The following is an 18226-nucleotide window of genomic DNA, read 5'->3' as shown; positions in this document are numbered from 1 at the left end:
TTCCTTTCTTCAATCAATGTAAAATCCTACTGCGAAAACCAATATTTACCCATCAAATAATAACTTGCTGTATGTTATTTTGAAAGGATACCATCTGTGATTATTAGAAATGCTTAATATATTTAGGGATTTGAGTATTATTCAATCTTTTTAGAAAAATAGCAACAGGGTCTCTAGAAAACCATCACTTAAGTGGCCTTAAGGATGCTGATTGTGAAATAAGTTATTTCCAGCCACATTATAAAGAAATCTATTATTTATAGTTTGTGATAGAATATTTCATTTAGAGTATAAGAAATACTTTCCATAAAATGAAAGTTCTGAATAATTTTTTTCTAATTTAAATATTCTGAAAAGGTTAATATTAGATTTTATAGTGTTTTTAATAATTATTATGCTTTTTTAAAAAAAGTGAGTTATTTTATTTATATGTGAATTTAACTTGTCTGAGTCTTCTGATGAAACATTTAAGAAAAATATGCTTTATTTTATGTTGTAAAATCTTGTCTCTTGCCCATGATTTAAAAATCTCCATTTTTGCAAATTTTTAGTTTTAGCTTTATATGAAGTTGTTTTGCATCTATTGTTTCTAAACATCGTTATTATCTTCATTCTGGTGGTCTTGTGTTTCTTTATGAAACTCTGGGATTCCAAAGTCATGGCTGAATCAATCAAGCTCATTTAGATTTCTATGAGGTAAAAACAATGACCTAGATTCCATGTTAAATTGGCAAAATTGTTATTTAAATGAATCACTCTCACTTGAAAATAGTCCCCTGCAAAATTAATAGCATATGTATTTTTTTCAAAGAAGGCCATTTTAATTATATAAATGAATACCCCATTCAAGAATTATTACTTGATTTATGCTATACAAAATTTTGCCTTGTCAGTTTGCTACAACTGCCTCTACAACTGCCCGCAGTTAATGACGTAGCATAAAGAGAAAGGAGGCATGGGCACGATAACCCCTCCAAAAGTAACACAACCACGAAAGTATGCACTGTTTCTCAGAAAAATTAGCATATTTTTTCATGAAGCACATTAGTCAGTAAGTCTTTTTGAATGTTCAGGTTCAATTAAAAATGTTTGCTTAGCATTCTGAAGATTACATCATTTGCTTCTGTTGGAATTGCTAAATTGAGCTGATGTGTCTTTGGAGTCCATCATCCTTGGGTTGTAATTTCAACCCTGCTACCTGCAAGCAAACTTCTCTAAGCCTCATTTTCCTCTTGTATATAATATATGTGATAATATTCATCACTTAGTGGTGTAAGGATTAACTGAAAACATTTGTGATTTAGGATATGCCAAAATTAGATTTGCTTGCCTTTTGATTGTATTAATTAGCGATGCATTTGACTTTAAATAAGAGAAAACCAGAGAAGCAGTGGCTCAACAGGTAGAGGGTTATTTTTTCCCACTCCCAAGAAAATGCCAAGGTGGCAATCCAGAACAGTTCCACTGAGGACCTTGCTCCTTCTTTCTTTGCTCCCATCGGTAGCATGTAGTTTTGTCCTCATAGGGACAAGATGGCTGCTGCATCCCAAGGCATAGTGTCTGTTGGCCAGCTCTTCATGAAACTCTACTTTTTAATTCAGGACAAGATTCTTCTCCAGGAATTTTTGCCTACATATCATTGGCCAGAACTGGGTCACTCTTAATTACAAGAGGGTTAGGGAATCAAAGAGTTTATGTCAGGCAAATTGTTACCTTGAGAAAACTTGGGATACTTTTAGTAAGGAAGAGGAGGGATGGCTACTGCTTAGCCAACTAGGATATCTTTCTCACTTTCTGGAGGACATCAAACTTGGACTGAGTCAGGTGTCCTCTCCTCTAACCTATACATGCCTCACCGTATTCCCCATCAGTTGAACTGCACAAACATTACCCGCATGTAACCCACACTCATCTCAGACATCAGCCTGAAGGTAGGACTGCTCATTTGTAGGAAGGATCTTGTGTCCTCAAGCTGGCATTGCTGACTTAGTTATTGGATGTTGGAGATGACAGGTGGGTTTTCCATGGCCTCTTGTCTGCCTCTTAGCAGGTGTGAGACAACCCAAGAGAGAAGTTCTGATCCTTTTTATAACCTTTCCTGTATCAGATATTGAGTCCATGGAAAAATATTAAAATCCATCCCATTTTTATTCTCTGAATTTTTATGGATACAAAAAGACAAGTTGATACATAAAGAAAAATGCTTACTATTATTGACACTCTATTCTCATAAAAAGGAAAGAAACCACTACATGGTAGACACCAGGAAGTTTCCCACAATGCCAAGTAAAGCACTTAGCATGTTGCCTAGCATACAGTGAATATTGCAGCCCTTAAGGTTATCACAGACAAAAAATTTTCACAGGCAAGAATCATTCTCAGATTTCCAGTGCCCAGATTGGAACTTTCAAGAATTTAAACTTTGGCCATCTTTTAGAGTGATTACTTAACTCATATAATAAAATTTGACTTTTGAGTGTCTTAATTTATTGCCTTTCAGTGTGCTGGAAACTGCCTGTGTAACCAAGCTGATAAATATCCCTTATCATTTACGTAGATATAAATCCTTCCACACAATTCCCGCATTAGGAACATAGTTTAATGATCAGTTACTTGAGGCGAAAAATTACTGCTGTTCATGTCTTTGCAAACTATCACATTAGGCTTGCTCACTTGATTCTTTCCCGTTCCCTCCCTTTTTATTGGCCATATTTTTATTTGCAACTCTTATGTACATTATTCAACACTTGAAGTACTTTTAAAGCAAATCCACCAGCCATTTCTTCTTAGACACATAAAGATGACTGTGATAGTTTCATTCTGCATTATACTTAATGCTTATAAATTTCTGGGGGTTGATACTAATATTTTTTTTTTTCTTTTTACACTGTGGCACCCATCACAGGGAAGACACTTGACATACATATGACGATTGATTAGCTCTGACTTCATGGCCTATTTTTCCAGTAGGCAATGCTTTCTCAGAATTAGTCCTATATTTGTCACTGTTGGGAAGGTAAAAGTCTCCAACAACAAATTTTTACCCAAACATTTCTAAAGGATGCTGTAAATTAGAATTGACCACAAATGGCCAGCTGCCCCATTTAAGAGCAAGATGGCTGAGGCATAAAAAAATTTAGTGATGAACATTTCCACCTGCCAAATGTAGTCAGTACCTGGGGGAATTAAGGGTATGACAGGTTCTGAGTACAAAATAAATGGGATTGTTAAATATGAGTACCAGATGGGCACTGACTTCTGAGTTATTTGTACCGCTTTGGTTCTTATGTAAACGATAAAACAGGCTGGCTGCTGACCAGAACCTGCAGCTGTGTAGAAGAGGCTTCTTTGCACAAACACCAGAAAACAAAGAATGATAGGCTTACAGTCTTTTATAGTTTTGCACATGAAAGGGAAAATAAAATTGTTGATATCATAGGCCTAGGGCCAAAAATGCCGACACAGATCTGCTTAGCTGGGGCTACAAAAATGGCTTGCAGTGCTTAGAAATGTCTAGGACTGTTTTAAAACTAGCTAGTTAACTTTTTTTCTCTATTAGAGTAGTTGTGGGTTTACAGAATAATCATGCATAAAATGCAGGGTTCCCGTACACCACCCCACCATCAACACCCCTGTATTGGTGTGGAACGTTTGTTATAATTGATGAGAGCATATTTTTGTAATTGTACTGTTAAAGTCCATGGTTTAACTTAGGGTTCACTATTTGTGTAAGTGCCGTTCCATGGATTTTTTTTTTTTTTAAATTATTCTGTTACATATATACAATCTAACATTTAATTATATTCATATATATATATTTCAGTGCTGTTGTGTTCACAATGTTCTGCTACCATCACCAACATCCATCACCAAAACATTTTCATCATTCCAAATAGGAGCCCTGTACATTATAAACCTTAATTTTCCATTTATCTTCCCAACCCTGTGGCCTGGTAATGTGTATTCTAGATTCTGACCCTATGTGTTTGTTTATTCTAATTGCTTCAAATCAGTGAGACCATACAATATTTGCCCTTTTTTGCCTGGCTTATTTCACTCAACATGTTTTCAAGGTTCATCCATGTTGTTGCGTATATCAGGATTTCATTCCCTTTTAGAGCTGAATAATATTCCATTGTATGTATATATCATTTCATTTATCCATTCATTAGTTGGGACACTTAGATTCCTGCCATCTTTTGGCAGTTGTGAGTAATGCCACGATGAACTTGGTGTGCAAATATCTGTTGAAGACTCCCCTACTTTCTATTCTTTTGGATATTTACCTAGTAGTGGGATTGCAAGGTCATGTGGTAGTTCTATACTTAGCTTTCTGAGGAACTGTCAAACTGTCTTCCACACTGGCTGCACCATTGTACATTCCTACCAGCAATAAATGAGTGTTCTATTTCTCCACACTCTCTCCAACACTTGTTAATTTCCATTTTTTTTTTTAAATAGCAGCCATTCTAATATGTGTGAACTGGTGTCTCCATGTGGTTTTGATTTGTATTTCCCTGATTAGCCAGTTAACTTTTTTTTTCCAGTTAACTTTTAAAATAGTAATTCATGTTCTTATTTCACACACTGGCTTCTTCATTCTTTGTAGTGTCTGAACACTTCCTCTCTTCCTATGATATTGACTGCAGTTTGGAAACCAAGAAGGAGGTGGTCCAATGCATGGGCTCCTTCCAGGATGGGGTGGCTGAGAAGTGTGTTGATTATTTCCAGAGATTCCGACGTTCTACCCATGTGACACCCAAATCGTACCTCTCCTTTATTCAGAGCTACAAGTTGATATATGGAGAAAAGCATGCGGAAGTACAAACTCTGGCCAACAGGTAAGTGTCAAGTTCAAATATTAATTTAGTTTAAAGCAGTGATTCTCAACTGGGGGTTATTGTGCCTCCGAGGTGACACTGGCGATGAGTGAGGATTTTTTTGGTTGTAACAGCTGGCACATGGTGGGCAGAGGCTGGGGATGCTGCTAAACAGCCTACGATGCACAGGGCAGCCCGCACAACACAGAATTCTTTGATCCATAATGCTAATAGTGCTGAGGTTGAGAAACCCTGTTCTTCCAGAGCCTATTCAGAGTGTTATTTTATGTTTCCTAGGAGTTTTACTGTTGCCCAGCAGATTAAAGTATTGCCAAGTTTGACATGTCCTATCGCTTTCTGTATGAGTGAAATACTCATTAAAGTAGTAGACCCGAAAGGAAGTTGAGATTATCATTGACTTCCTCTCTCTTTTCCTCCCCCTTGTCCTTCATTCCCTAAGTGATTGGGGTTGAAGGGCCTGGTGGACACTTATGTTCACTGCATTGTGAAGACTGCTTCACTGAAGTTTGTTCTAATTTCACTGCTTTGCCTGCTCTTTTCAGAACACTCAGATCTTCTGTCTGAACTTGGCTAGAATCAGCTAGGGCTGCTATATCCCTGGGTAGGTCATTGGACTAAATGACTCTATGGCCTAAAAAGATTTCAAATTCAGGCAGACAGCTAGGCCTTTTGGGGGGTAGTTCTGATTTTTTTTTTTTTTTTTTATTGAGATTGTTCACATACCATACAATTATTCAAAGATCCAAAGTGTACAATCAGTTGCCCACGGTACCATTGTATAGCTGTGCATCCGTCACCACAATTATTTTTGTTTTCAATTTTTAGAACATTTTCACTACTCCAGAAAAGAAATAAAGACAAAAAAGGAAACTCAAATCCTCCCATACTCCTAAAAACCTCCCCCTCCATTATTGACTCAGTATTGGTATAGTACATTTGTTACTGTTGATGAAAGAATGTTAAAATACTACTAACTGTACTATAGAGTTTGCAGTAGGCATGTATTTTCCCTACATGCCCCTCTATTATTAACTTCTAGTTACAGTGTCATACATTTGTTCTAGTTCATGAAAGAGATTTCTAATATTTGTACGATTATTCATGGACATTGTTCACCCCAAGATTCACTGTTTTATACATTCCCATCTTTTAATCTCCAGCTTTCCTTCTGGAGACATACATGACTCTGAGCTTCCCTTTTCCACCACATTCATGCACCATTCAACACTGTTAGTTATTCTCACAAAGTGCTACCATCACCTCTGTCCATTTTCAAACACTTAAGTTCAATCTAGTTAAACATTCTGCTCATGATAAGCAATTGCTCCCCATTCTTTAGCCTTGTTCTATATCCTGGTAACTTATATTTCATGTCTATTAGTTAACATATTATAATTAGTTCAAAGCAGTGAGACCCTACAATATTTGTATTTATGTGGCTGTCTTATTTCACTCAATATAGTGCCCTCAGGGTTTCTTCATCAACCCATTTTTTAGGATGACTTTGTTCACACACCATACATTCCATCCTAAGTAAACAACCGATGGTTCCCTGTATAGTCACATATTTATGTGTTCACCACCATCACCACTATGTATATAAGGACATATCCATTTCTTCCACAAAGGAGGAGGAGAGTCAAAGAAGGTAGAGAGAGAAAAGAAAAGAAAAAAAGGAAGAGGAAAAAAAACATGACAGCTAGGAAGCAACAAAAGAAAAGATAGAATTAAACTAAAGTAGAATAAAGAGTCAGACAACATCACCAATGCCAAGAGTCTCATACCCCTCCCTTATGTCCCCCCTCTTATATGCATTTAGCTTTGCTATATTGCCTTTGTTACATTAAAGGAAGCATAATGCAATGTTTCTGTTAACTATAGTCTCTAGTTTGCATTGATTGTATTTTTCCCCTAATACCTCCCTATTTTTAACACCTTGCAAGGTTGATATTCATTTGTTCTCCCTCGTGTAAAAACATATTTGTTCATTTTATCACAATTGTTGAGCACTCTAGATTTCACTGAGTTATACGGTTCCAATCTTTATCTTTCCTCTTTCCTTCTGGCGTCCCACATGTTCATAATCTTACTCTTTCAACTATACTCACTCATCTTTGTTCAGTGTAATTACATTGCTGTGCTACCATCACCCAAAACTGTGTTCCAAAACTTTCACTCCTGTCTTTTCTTATCTGTCTGTAGTGCTCCCTTTAGTATTTCCTTCAGAGCAGGTGTCTTGTTCATAAGTCTGTCATTGTCTGTTTGTCAGAGAATATTTTAAGCTCTCCCTCATATTTGATGGACAGTTTTGCCAAATATAGGATTCTTGGTTGGTGGTTTTTCTCTTTCAGTATCTTAAATATATCACACCACTTCCTTCTTGCCTCCAGGGTTTCTACTTAGAAATCCGCACATAGTCTTATCAAGCTTCCTTTGTATGTGATGGATCGCTTTTCTCTTGCTGCTTTCAGGATTCTCTCTTTGTCTTTGATGTTTGATAATCTGATTATTAGTGTCTTGGCATAGGCCTCTTCAGATCTATTCTGTTTGGGGTACACTGCACTTCTTGGATTTTATGTCTTTCATGAGCGATGGGAAATTTTCATTGATTATTTCCTCTTTTATTGCTTCTGCCCCTTTTCCCTTCTCTTCTCCTTCTGGGACACCCTTGACACATACATCCATGCATTTCATGTTGTCATTCAATTCCCTGAGTCATTGCTCACATTTTTCCATCCTTTTCCCTATCTGTTCTTGTTCTCCAGTTCCTGAGTGTTTTCTTCTGCCTCTTGAGATCTACTGTTGTATATCTCCATTGTGTCTGTCATCTCTTGTGTTGTGCCTTTCATTTCCATAGATTCTGCCAGTTGTTTTTTCAGACTTTCGATTTCTACCTTATGTTCGCCCAGTGTTTTCATTATACCCTTCATTTCTTTTGCCATATATCCCCTAAACTTTTTGAATTGATTTAGTATTAGTTGTTTAAATTCCTCTATCTCAGTTGAAGTGTAAGTTTGTTCATTTGACTTGGCCATATCTTCATTTTTCTTAGTGTAGGTTATAGTTTTCTGTTGTCTAGCCTCTGGTTTCCTTGGTTACCCCAATCAGGTTTTCACAGACCAGAACTGGCTCAGGTCCTGAAGCAGGAAATATTCAGCACCAGGTTTCCCTGAGGGTGTGTCTTAGAAGATTGACACACACTGTGAGGCCTCAAGGTGCTGTGCTTTTCCTAATCTGCCCAGCAGGTGGCATCTGTCAGCCTGTCACTCCTGCCAACTGGTGTAAGGAGGTGTGGCCCCTTTAATTCTTAGCTTAAGTTGTTTCTGGTTTGATTGTTTACCCCCAGGCCTGGGTTCTGGTTCTGAATAGAAGGTGGGTAGTAGAGGTGGGCACCACCTCTTTCCTCTTAGGGAAGATACACCCCTAGGGAATTTTCATTTGCACTTAAATAGACTCTTTGTCTCTCTGACTCTGCTATCTCCAGCCTTGTCTGGGTCAGAGCACTGTGAACTGAAAATGGCTGAGTCTTTCTCCACTGCAGAGCTCTGTGAACTTAAAAGAGATGAAGCTTTCTCCACTAAGCAGCTCAGGTTGAGAGAGAGAGAAAAAGGGACAGAAAGCCCCCTTTCAGGGTGAGTCCGCAGCCCCCAGTGTCACCTATCAGCCAGAGATAGCTCCCGGTCCTCTGAGTTCCCCATCCTGAGACAGAGTAGTCTTCTGGCTCTTTAAGGTCAGTCATCATTAAAGCCGCTGTCTGCTTGTTGGGGATCTGTAGCTTGTATTGAGCACTCCACATTTGTTAATTAAAACCCCATTGGAGCTGGACTGAGGTATGTTCGCTTGTTCAGAGAGTGCTGCTCTCTACCACATGCAGTTTGGGCTGCCATGGTGGGAGGGGGTTCCTGACTTGGGTCCATAGTGTTTACTTACAGATTTTATGCTGCAATCTCAGGCATTCCTCCCAATCCAGATTGGTGTATGATGTATGAACAGCCACAATTGTCCCCCAGCATTTATTTCAGATTGTTTACTAGTTGTTCCTGGTTGTTTATTAGTTGTTCCGTGGGACTAACTAACTAACTTCCACTCCTCTCTGTGCCACCATCTTCTTGGTCCTCCCCCTGATATTTTTAAAGTAGTTTCTTCCCTTTCCATATCTTTCTTCTGTTACCTTCATTGGTCTCTTTAGAAAAACAGAAATAGTTTATTTTTCCTTTCTCTATGATAAGGCTTCTATTCAAGTCTATTTTCATTTAGCTAAACTTAACTCAGCATGTTTCTCACATATGTAGATTACCCGTTGTGGTTCTTCAATCATGTGGCTTGTTTCAGCAGGTTCATTCTCACCCCCCCAGTCTATGAAGAACATACCAATTTCTTCAGTCTGGAATCATGCCTTTCTGTATATCCCTCTTGTTAAGCCCTCCTGGGTTTGCTATTTATACACATACTCATTCTTCAAATATGACCATTATTTCTCACATTAGTGGACCAATAATTGGGAAATGTGGCCAAATGCCACAAATTTTAACATCACTCACCTGGATTTTCAACTCCAGAATGAACACTGGATTGGAAAAACTAAAAGAAGCTTCAGAGTCTGTTGCAGCCCTGAGCAAAGAACTGGAAGCAAAAGAAAAGGAACTACAAGTGGCTAATGATAAAGCTGACACGGTGGGTAGACACTTACACATGGACCATATTAGTTTTGAATTCTCACTTCATAAATGTTGATGATATATGTATGCTGACTGTTTTGGTTTGCTAAAGCTGCTGAAATGCAATATACCAGAAATGGGTTGGCTTTTACAATGGGAATTTATTAGCTTAAAAATTTGCAGCTCTAAGGCCTTGAAAATGTCCCAATTAAGGCATTAATAGGACAATGCATGAACTACGAAGACAGGCTGCCAGCATCTGGGGCTGCTCTGTCACGTGGGAAGGCACATGACTGGCGTTTGCTGGTCCTTCTCTCCTGGGTTTTACTGTTTTTAACTTCTGGCTCCAGTGGCTTTCTCTCGGAGCTTCTGTGTGTCCTTGTTTAGCTTCTCTAGGATTTCTCTCTGAGCTTCTCTTAATTTTATCTCTTAGCTTCCTCTCAGCATCACTGTTTTTTTTCTATCTTTTATCCTTTCAAAAAGAACTCTAGTAAAAGATTAAGACCCACCCTGGGGCAGGCCTCAACTGAAATAGCCTAATCTAAAGGTCCCACCCACAGTAGGTCTGCACCCACAGGAATGGATTAAAAGAACATGGTATTTATGGGGTACATAACAGCTTCAAACCACCACACTAATTTTCAACCACGAAGTATATGTTATTTATTTCCTTTGGAATAAAGCACTCTTATGTTGCCTATGAAAAATTGGGTAAGGGGACAACATTGATAAATGAAGGCAAAAATTTGCATTTTTCAGCTGGAGCTTCGGTGTATTTTGAGGAGGTGTTTTTTTTGCTTTATCTTGGGATAGGTCTTAAAAGAAGTGACAATGAAAGCACAGGCTGCTGAAAAGGTCAAGGCTGAGGTACAGAAGGTGAAGGACAAAGCTCAGGCCATTGTAGATAGCATCTCTACCGACAAAGCCATCGCTGGAGAAAAACTGGAAGCAGCAAAACCAGCCTTAGAAGAAGCAGAAGCAGCGTTGCAGGTAAGTCTGTGGGATATAACAAATGGCAGCTTTAGGGTCTGGGAGGAGGACCAGGCATAAAAGATTAATAACAACAAGGCAGTGCCCTACTCATTCCAAGTCTCCTTCCACTGACATGGTTTCAAGTAGTATTTTCCCAGTGGAGACTTCATCAGCTCTTTATAAATTTTGTGTATGCTATTTAACATCTCATTTTCCTCCCTTAAAAATGATGGGTAGTGTCATAGAACAGTGGTTAGGAGTCCTGGTTTCATCATCAATAAACTTTGTGATCTTGGGAAAGTCATGTCACCTTCTAGAATCACATTTCCTCACTTTTAACTTGAGGACATTGTAGTAGATGATCTGTAAGAAACGTTGCTAGCCTTGACATTCTCTGAGTATATCCTTGAATTATCTAAATAAAGAACTTCTGATCTGAGTTAGCCTAGCTCTTTTATGGCAGAATTTGGAAAGACTTCTGACACAATAAATCAATACAGTTGCGTGGCAGTAACACAAATAGTGAAACTAGAGAGGAAGTTGCATTTTGAGAGAATATGATGGGTTTAGTGAGCCTCGCCACACCTTTGAGGGCTGATCAAGTATAGAAGACTCTGTTTAAGATATTTTTGGATTCAACTTAAAATTGCTTTTACTTCTGTCTCATGTATCTAGTCCCATATGCTACTGATTCCTAGCCATAGAAAATGGCTGTAGGAATGGAACACTGCTGATCTATCCATTCCTAATGCAAGTTATTTAACCTTGATTGAATGTGCAATATTACTTGATAATGTAATTATTTTTACCACTTCCTTAGCATGCTGCCTGCAATACTTTTAAAGCTTTTTGATCCCAGTTAAATCTTTAGGCTTCCTGAGCCCATGTAATACTCACATCTTTCCAACTTTTGAGACAATGAAGATATTGCCTTCATTTTTGTCACTACTAATTTTCACACTACTCTTACATGTTAGTATATCTTAGCTTATTTATTCTCCATTCCTCCTGTCACTGGCTGAACTGTTCCTCTACATCCTTGAAGTCTTGCAGGGTTTTCAGTTTTTCAGACTTGTGGACAGATCACTCCCTTTTTGTCTCTGTGTCTTCCCTGAGCACCTCTGATCAACACAGTGAAGGTAATGACAGAGTAAAGAAACTTTGAAAACTTTATTGAAACCATGATGCCTGCTAGCAACATAGGAACAGGGCATATGGCATCCCAGGTCTTGCTTAAGTATAAAATTTCTCCCAGATTTAGAAGGCTTGGTATCCCTTTTGATGGTTATAGGATGTTTTCCAGTATCTTTCTAATTTTGTGCTCTCCACCACCCAGATATCCCATATCACATTATAACCCATGCAGAAATGTGTGGTGATGGGATGTGTGTGAGAGATTTTTGATAATTTCCTTCATTGATCCTGCCTGCTGTTTTTCTGCCTCTTTGAGAGATTTTGAAATCTTGAAATATTGTAGTACCAATTTATATTAAGAAAATTACAATAAATCCAAACTCTAACATTTTCCCAGGTTGCGTAAATCTATGTGATAAATAAGGTAATAGCAAAAGCAAAAAAAAGTGTCTCTTTCTTCTATGCTAATCTGGCTTTAAGCAGCTCCTTGCAAACATACAAAATGCTTTTAGATGTTATTGCCATGGTGTACTGGGCTTTAATAACAGTCATATTGCTTTGCTTGCAGAGAAAAGAGGAATTCAGTACTTTGCTGAAACAGGTTGAACTTCAGACACACACATCCTATCCCTTCTCCCTGCCTACTCCTTTTACCCAGTACCTAACCTGAGCCCAATTCTGTTTGAAAATCCCAGTTTTAAAGCTCAAGTAAAATCAGCACATTCAGCTGTCTTGTCTTAAATAACCTTAACTGGACCCTGCTTTCCTGCCTGGCTGCTCTTCCATTTCTGTCCTTTCTTGTATGGGAACACATCTCAGATAAGGGTCTGTGTGGCATTTCCAGTTCTTTACCCAGACTCTCTTTAACTTCCCGCTGTCTGGATTTCATGAATGCCAGTCTGTTGAAGCAAAGCTTTTAGGGGTAGCTAGTTGCATCCTAATTACCAAGTTCAGTGTTATTCTTTTTTCCTCAATCCTCAGTGAAACGATCTTTAGCTTGGATGAGGACGTCATTTGTTACCTTCCTTTGAGAGAAAGGACGTGAATGCAAATAGGATTGAAGCTTTTCCGAGACTGGAAGGAATGGGTGTACACTATTTGTTCTAGAAATAGGACTGTATCTGATTCTTGTATTTAATATTTTTCCAATACTTATTCCTTAAAGAATTTAAGAGACTGAGCAGATATTATCAACCAAAATTGGTGTGAGTATGAAACAATTTATTCTGTAAGCATATCTGCACTAGAAATGGAATGAAACTTTTCTGAGAGCTTACTGAAATTCGTATTACTTGAGTTCCTTCATTTAAAGGTCAGTTTCCAGCTAAGAAACCTCTAATTATTCAATCTGTCAGCCCTGCGGCTACTCTCTAGAATCTGTCCACTGTGACAAGTCTCAGTTGCTTAAGGGAGAGGCAGATTCTTGACCTACATAACTAATGAGTAAAAAAAGCACTGCAAATGGTGTAACTATTTTTCCTGGTTTAGAATCTCTGGTATCTACTTAAGTGCTGAGTATTATTTTTCTTTCAGATTATGCTTTTCTTTCTCTGACAAGGAGTGCTCTGTACAATTTTAGAGAAGTCACAGCTTCTCCTCTGTTCTCAAACATTTCTCTTTGGCTGTCAGTTTGAATTCTAAAGGTTGGGACTTTTGGGGACATGCATTTCTTTGGGATTAATATGTGTCTAGACCCCATGACTCTGCTTCTACCTGAAACATACTTGCCTTCTGTTGAAATATTAGCATTTAACATCCAAAGCTTATGGTCTGCTGAGATTAGGTGGTGTTCTGGTTTGCTAATGCTGCCATTTTGCAAAACACCAGAAATGGATTGAGGTTTATTTTGTTACAAAGTTACAGTCTTAAGGCCATAAAGTGTTCAAGGTAAGGCATCAACAACGGGGTACGTTCACTGAAGAAAGGCCATTGGCATCTGGAAAACCTCTGTTAGCAGGGAAGACACTTGGCTGGGTCTGCTTGCTCCCAGGTTGCATTTCAAAATGGCCTTATCCAACATGTCAGCGTCAGCTTCCAACAGCCATCTTCAAAATGTCTTTCTCAGCTGCAGCTGCTCTCTATGTTTCTTCTGTTTGTCAGCTCCAGTGATTTAATTCAGACCCACCCTGAATGGGTGGGGTAACACCTCCATGGAAATTATCCAGTCAAAGGTCTCACCCACATTTGATTGTCACATCTCCATGGAAACATTCAATCAGAAGGTTCCAACCTAATCAACACTAATATGTCTACCCCCACAAGATTGCATCAAAGAACATGGTGTTTTGGGGGACACAATACATCCAAACTGGTACAGATGGTAACCTCTTCTCTTTTCCCAGACCATCAAGCCTTCCGACATTGCCACGGTTCGCACGCTGGGACGCCCCCCCCACCTCATCATGCGCATCATGGACTGTGTGCTGCTACTGTTTCAGAGGAGGGTCAATGCAGTGAAAATCGACCTGGAAAAGGGCTGTGCAGTTCCTTCCTGGCAGGAGTCTTTAAAACTGATGACAGCAGGGAACTTTTTGCAGAACTTACAGGTTGGTAGTTCAATAAGGATGGGTTAGGAGAGGTCTCGGTCTTCCCTGGGGTATCCGAGCCCCCTAATAGAAAACTCCTTACTCTATGCACATGTCTTGAACAAGTATTTAAGTATTATTTTAGAGGAGAATTTTATCTTTCAAATATCAGGTATTATAAGCATTGGTGATTTTTCTGGCCGATTCTAGGAATACTAAAACATCATTGGTAGTTTAAACGTTTAAAAAAGTTTAAAAATTATCAGTTTCAGTAGACAATATATATGTGCATATATTATATATATGCAGACAAATATATTTTGTTCCTATATTTATATAAAGTAAAATATTAATTAATATCAATATATTTATACTTTCCAAGTCTCAGTAGTAGTTTTTTTGAGTATTAATTTATTACATTTTAATTTTACAATTCAGATATAACATTTAAAGTGAAATGCACAAATTTTAAGTATACAATTTGATCAATATTTGTGTGTCCTCTTAACACAGAAATCAAGATATAGAATATTTCCAGATATCAGAAATCTTTCTTTCTTGTGCCCTAACCCAGACTGACCTCTATTGTGACCATTAGTTTTGCCTGTTTTGAATGTCACATAAATGAAATTGTATAGTATGAACTCTTTTGTTTTGTCCTCTTTTATTCACTGTGTTTGTGAGATTCATCCTTACTGAATGGGACAGTATTTCCTCTCTTTTTTCATCACTGTGTATTTTCTAGTATATGGCTATGCAGTGGTTAACACCTGGTTCCCCAGAGGGAAAAAAAAGAAAAAAAATCGATTTGTAGAATTTGCCAATTTCCATGATATAAGTGTCTCCACCTTGCAAATTTCAAGCTACCTTTGTGATGTCACTAGATGTAGAGTATATTTTTGTTCATATTTAAATTTATTTAATTGAAAATTCACATAATTTCACTTTTAATAATGTCTGTGTTTAATGAATGGCTTGCAAAATTCCTGAAAATTCAACAGTTGTGTCTTATGAGCCCATATGAGCCAGGACCAGGGTGAAACACTGCCGGATGCTTCCATTTGTTTGTCCAAAGAATTGTTGATGGATATTTGGGTTGTTATAGTTTTTGGCTATTATAAAGAAAACTGCTAAGAATATTATTATATAGGTCTTTTGAGGACTTGTGGATACCTTTCTGTTGCTGGGTCATGGATGAAGCATTTCATCAACTTTAGAAGATAGTGCCAAAGAGTTTTTAAAAATGGTTGTATCATTTTACACACTCACCACATCATCACCATTTTCTAATTTTAGCTTTTCTGATGAGTTTGCAGTACTTTCTTATTGTAGGTTTAATTTGCTTTTCCTAGATGACTAATGATGCTTTTGGGAATGCTCTTTGTTAAGTGCCTGTTCAGGTATCTTGCCCATTTAATAATTGTTTTCTTATTACTTTTTAGAATTTTTTAATATATAGAATATAAATAATTTTTATCATTTATATGTTTGAAAATATTATTTCCTACTTTCTGGCTTAGCTATTCAGTCATTCAGTATTATATTTTTATAAGCAGAAGTTCTTAATTTTAATGTAGTCCAGTTTATCAATATTTTCTAACACTAAGGTTAGTATTTTCTGTGTTCTGCTTAGGAAAATTTTGCCCACCACCAAGGCGGGATAAATTCTCCTATGGTTTCTTCTAAAAGTTTTATTAATTTTTCTTTCACATTTAAATCTATGATCAATCTGTAATTCAAATTTCTGTGTGTTGTGAGGGAGGGAATCACGATTTACTTTTTCCCCTGTTGATATTCTGCTGACTCATTGTCATTTATTTGGAAGATCATTGTTCTATAGTACCAGCTTTGTCATAACTCAGATACCACAAATATGTGTGTATCTCTCTGACTTTTCTTTTCTGTGCCATTGGCTTATTTATCAGTTTTCACACCAATGTCATATTGTCTTAGACGAGACATATCAAGTCTTGACATTTGTTAATGTAAGTCCTCCAACTTGGTTCTTTTTCTTCAAGATTGTCTTGGATAATCTTGACCCTTTGAGATTTCATATAACTTTTAGAATCAGTGAGTCAATTTCCACTGAAAACACTATGGGTTTTTTTAAATTGGAATTTCATTAATATACAGATAAATTTGGAAAGAATTGACATTTTATATATTGAATTACTTACATGAATATAGTATATTCCTCCATTTATTTAAATCTTTTCTAATTTTTTTCAGTATGTGTTTTAGATTTTAGTGTAGAAATCTTGTAGATCTTTCATTAGATTTCTTCCTGAATATTCAATACTTTTTGGGGCTATTGTATATGGTGTCATTTTAATAAGTAAAAATACTTTTTGATTTATTATCTTATGTCCATTGATCTTATTAAATTCACTTATTAATTCTAACAGTTGCTTTATAGAATCTGTTGGATTTTCTATAGTTATTATATTTTCTGCTAATAAAAATTGTTTTACCTCTAATTTTCCAATCCTTATGCTTGTTTTTATTGCACTGTCTGGGACCTCTAAGACAATGTTGAACAGAATCCCAGGAAGGAAGCTTTCAATATTTTGCCAATATATTCAGTGTTTTTGCTGTAAGCCTTTTTTTTTTTTTTGTAGTTATCCATTAGCAAAATTAAGAAATTTCCTTTATATTACTAATTTACTAAACAGTTTAAAAAATAAATATAAATTAGATGAGTTACACTGATTGGTTTTCTAATGTCAAATCAACCATTCATTCCTGGAATAAGCCAACTTGGTATTGATGTATTATCCTGTTTATATATTGCTAGATTTGGTTTGCTACTATTTTGTTCAGGGTTTTTCCATCTATGCTAATGAGAGAGAGTGCCCTGTAATTTTTGATTATTAGATGTGTTTTTTCCCATATGCCATCATATTATTAACACCTTGTAATAGTGACATACATTTGTTATAATTCACTAATGAACGTTTTTATATTTGTACTATTAATCAGAGTCATCATCCACAACAGAGTTCATGTGGTATACAGTCCCATGTTTTATCTTTAAATTTGCCTTCTAGTTAAGGAAGACATACAGGACTCAGAATTTCCTGTTTCAACCATATTCACAAACAAAATTCAGTGCTGTTAATTACACTGACAATAACATGCTACCATCGTTGTAACATGCTACCATCACTACCATCCATTTTGTTTATCCATTCATTGGTTGATGGACACTTTGGTTGCTTCCATCTTTTGGCAATTGTGAATAATGCCACTGTGAACACTGGTATGCAAATGTCTGTTTGAGTTCCTGCTTTCAGTTCTAGATATATAACTAGTAGCAGGATTGCTGGATTATATGGCAATTCTATACTTAGCTTCCTGAGGAACCGCCAAACTCTCTTCTACAATGGCTGCACCATTTTACATTGCCAATAGCAGTGAATGTGTCCTGTTTCTCCACATCCTCTCCAACACTGATGGCTTCCTGTTTTTTAAATAATGGCCATCCTAAGAGGTGTGAAATGATACCTCTTTGTGCTTTTGGTTTGCATTTTCCTAATAGCTAATGATGTTGACAATCTTTTCATGTGCTTTTTTAGCCATTTGTGTTTTCTCTTTGGAAAAATGTCTGTTCAGGTCTTTTTCCTGTTTTTTGATTGGGTTGTGGGTCTTTTTAGTGTTGAGTTGTAGGATTTATATATATTCTGGATATTAAACCTTTATCATATATGTGGTTTCGAAATATTTTCTCACATTGAGTAGGTTGTATTTTCACTTTCTTTAAAAAATCTTTTGAAACCCCAAAGTTTTTAATTTTGAGGACACCATTTATCTATTATTTTTTCTTCATTGCTGTGCTTTGGGTGTAAAGTCTAAGAAACCACTGTCTACCACAAGTTCTTAAAAATGCTTCTGTACATTTTCTTCCAGGAGTGCTATGGTTCTGGCTCTTATATTTAGGTCTTTGATTCATTTTGAGTTAATTTCTGTATAAGGTGTGAGATAGGGTACTCTTTCATTCTTTTGCATATGGATATCCAGTTATCCCAGTACAAATTGTTGAAGACTGTTCTGTCCCAGTTGAGTGGATTTGGCAGCTTTGTCAAATATCAATTGGCTA

General features: G+C 37.0%; 1 protein-coding gene across 1 annotated transcript in view; it reads left to right on the top strand.

Annotated features, from left to right (window-relative positions):
- DNAH5 (dynein axonemal heavy chain 5) overlaps positions 1 to 18226 on the top strand; it is a 249075-nt gene that overhangs the window by 164599 nt on the left and 66250 nt on the right. Inside the window, exons 56-59 of the mRNA XM_037799237.1 lie at positions 4610 to 4841; positions 9401 to 9515; positions 10313 to 10489; positions 13948 to 14151. Coding sequence (XP_037655165.1) covers positions 4610 to 4841; positions 9401 to 9515; positions 10313 to 10489; positions 13948 to 14151 — 728 coding nt within the window. The remainder of the gene's footprint in view (positions 1 to 4609; positions 4842 to 9400; positions 9516 to 10312; positions 10490 to 13947; positions 14152 to 18226) is intronic.

This window comes from Choloepus didactylus, chromosome 11 (assembly GCF_015220235.1).
Source record: "Choloepus didactylus isolate mChoDid1 chromosome 11, mChoDid1.pri, whole genome shotgun sequence".
In the NCBI taxonomy this organism is placed as follows: Eukaryota; Metazoa; Chordata; class Mammalia; order Pilosa; family Megalonychidae; genus Choloepus; species Choloepus didactylus.
This window is presented reverse-complemented; position numbering and strand designations above follow the sequence as displayed.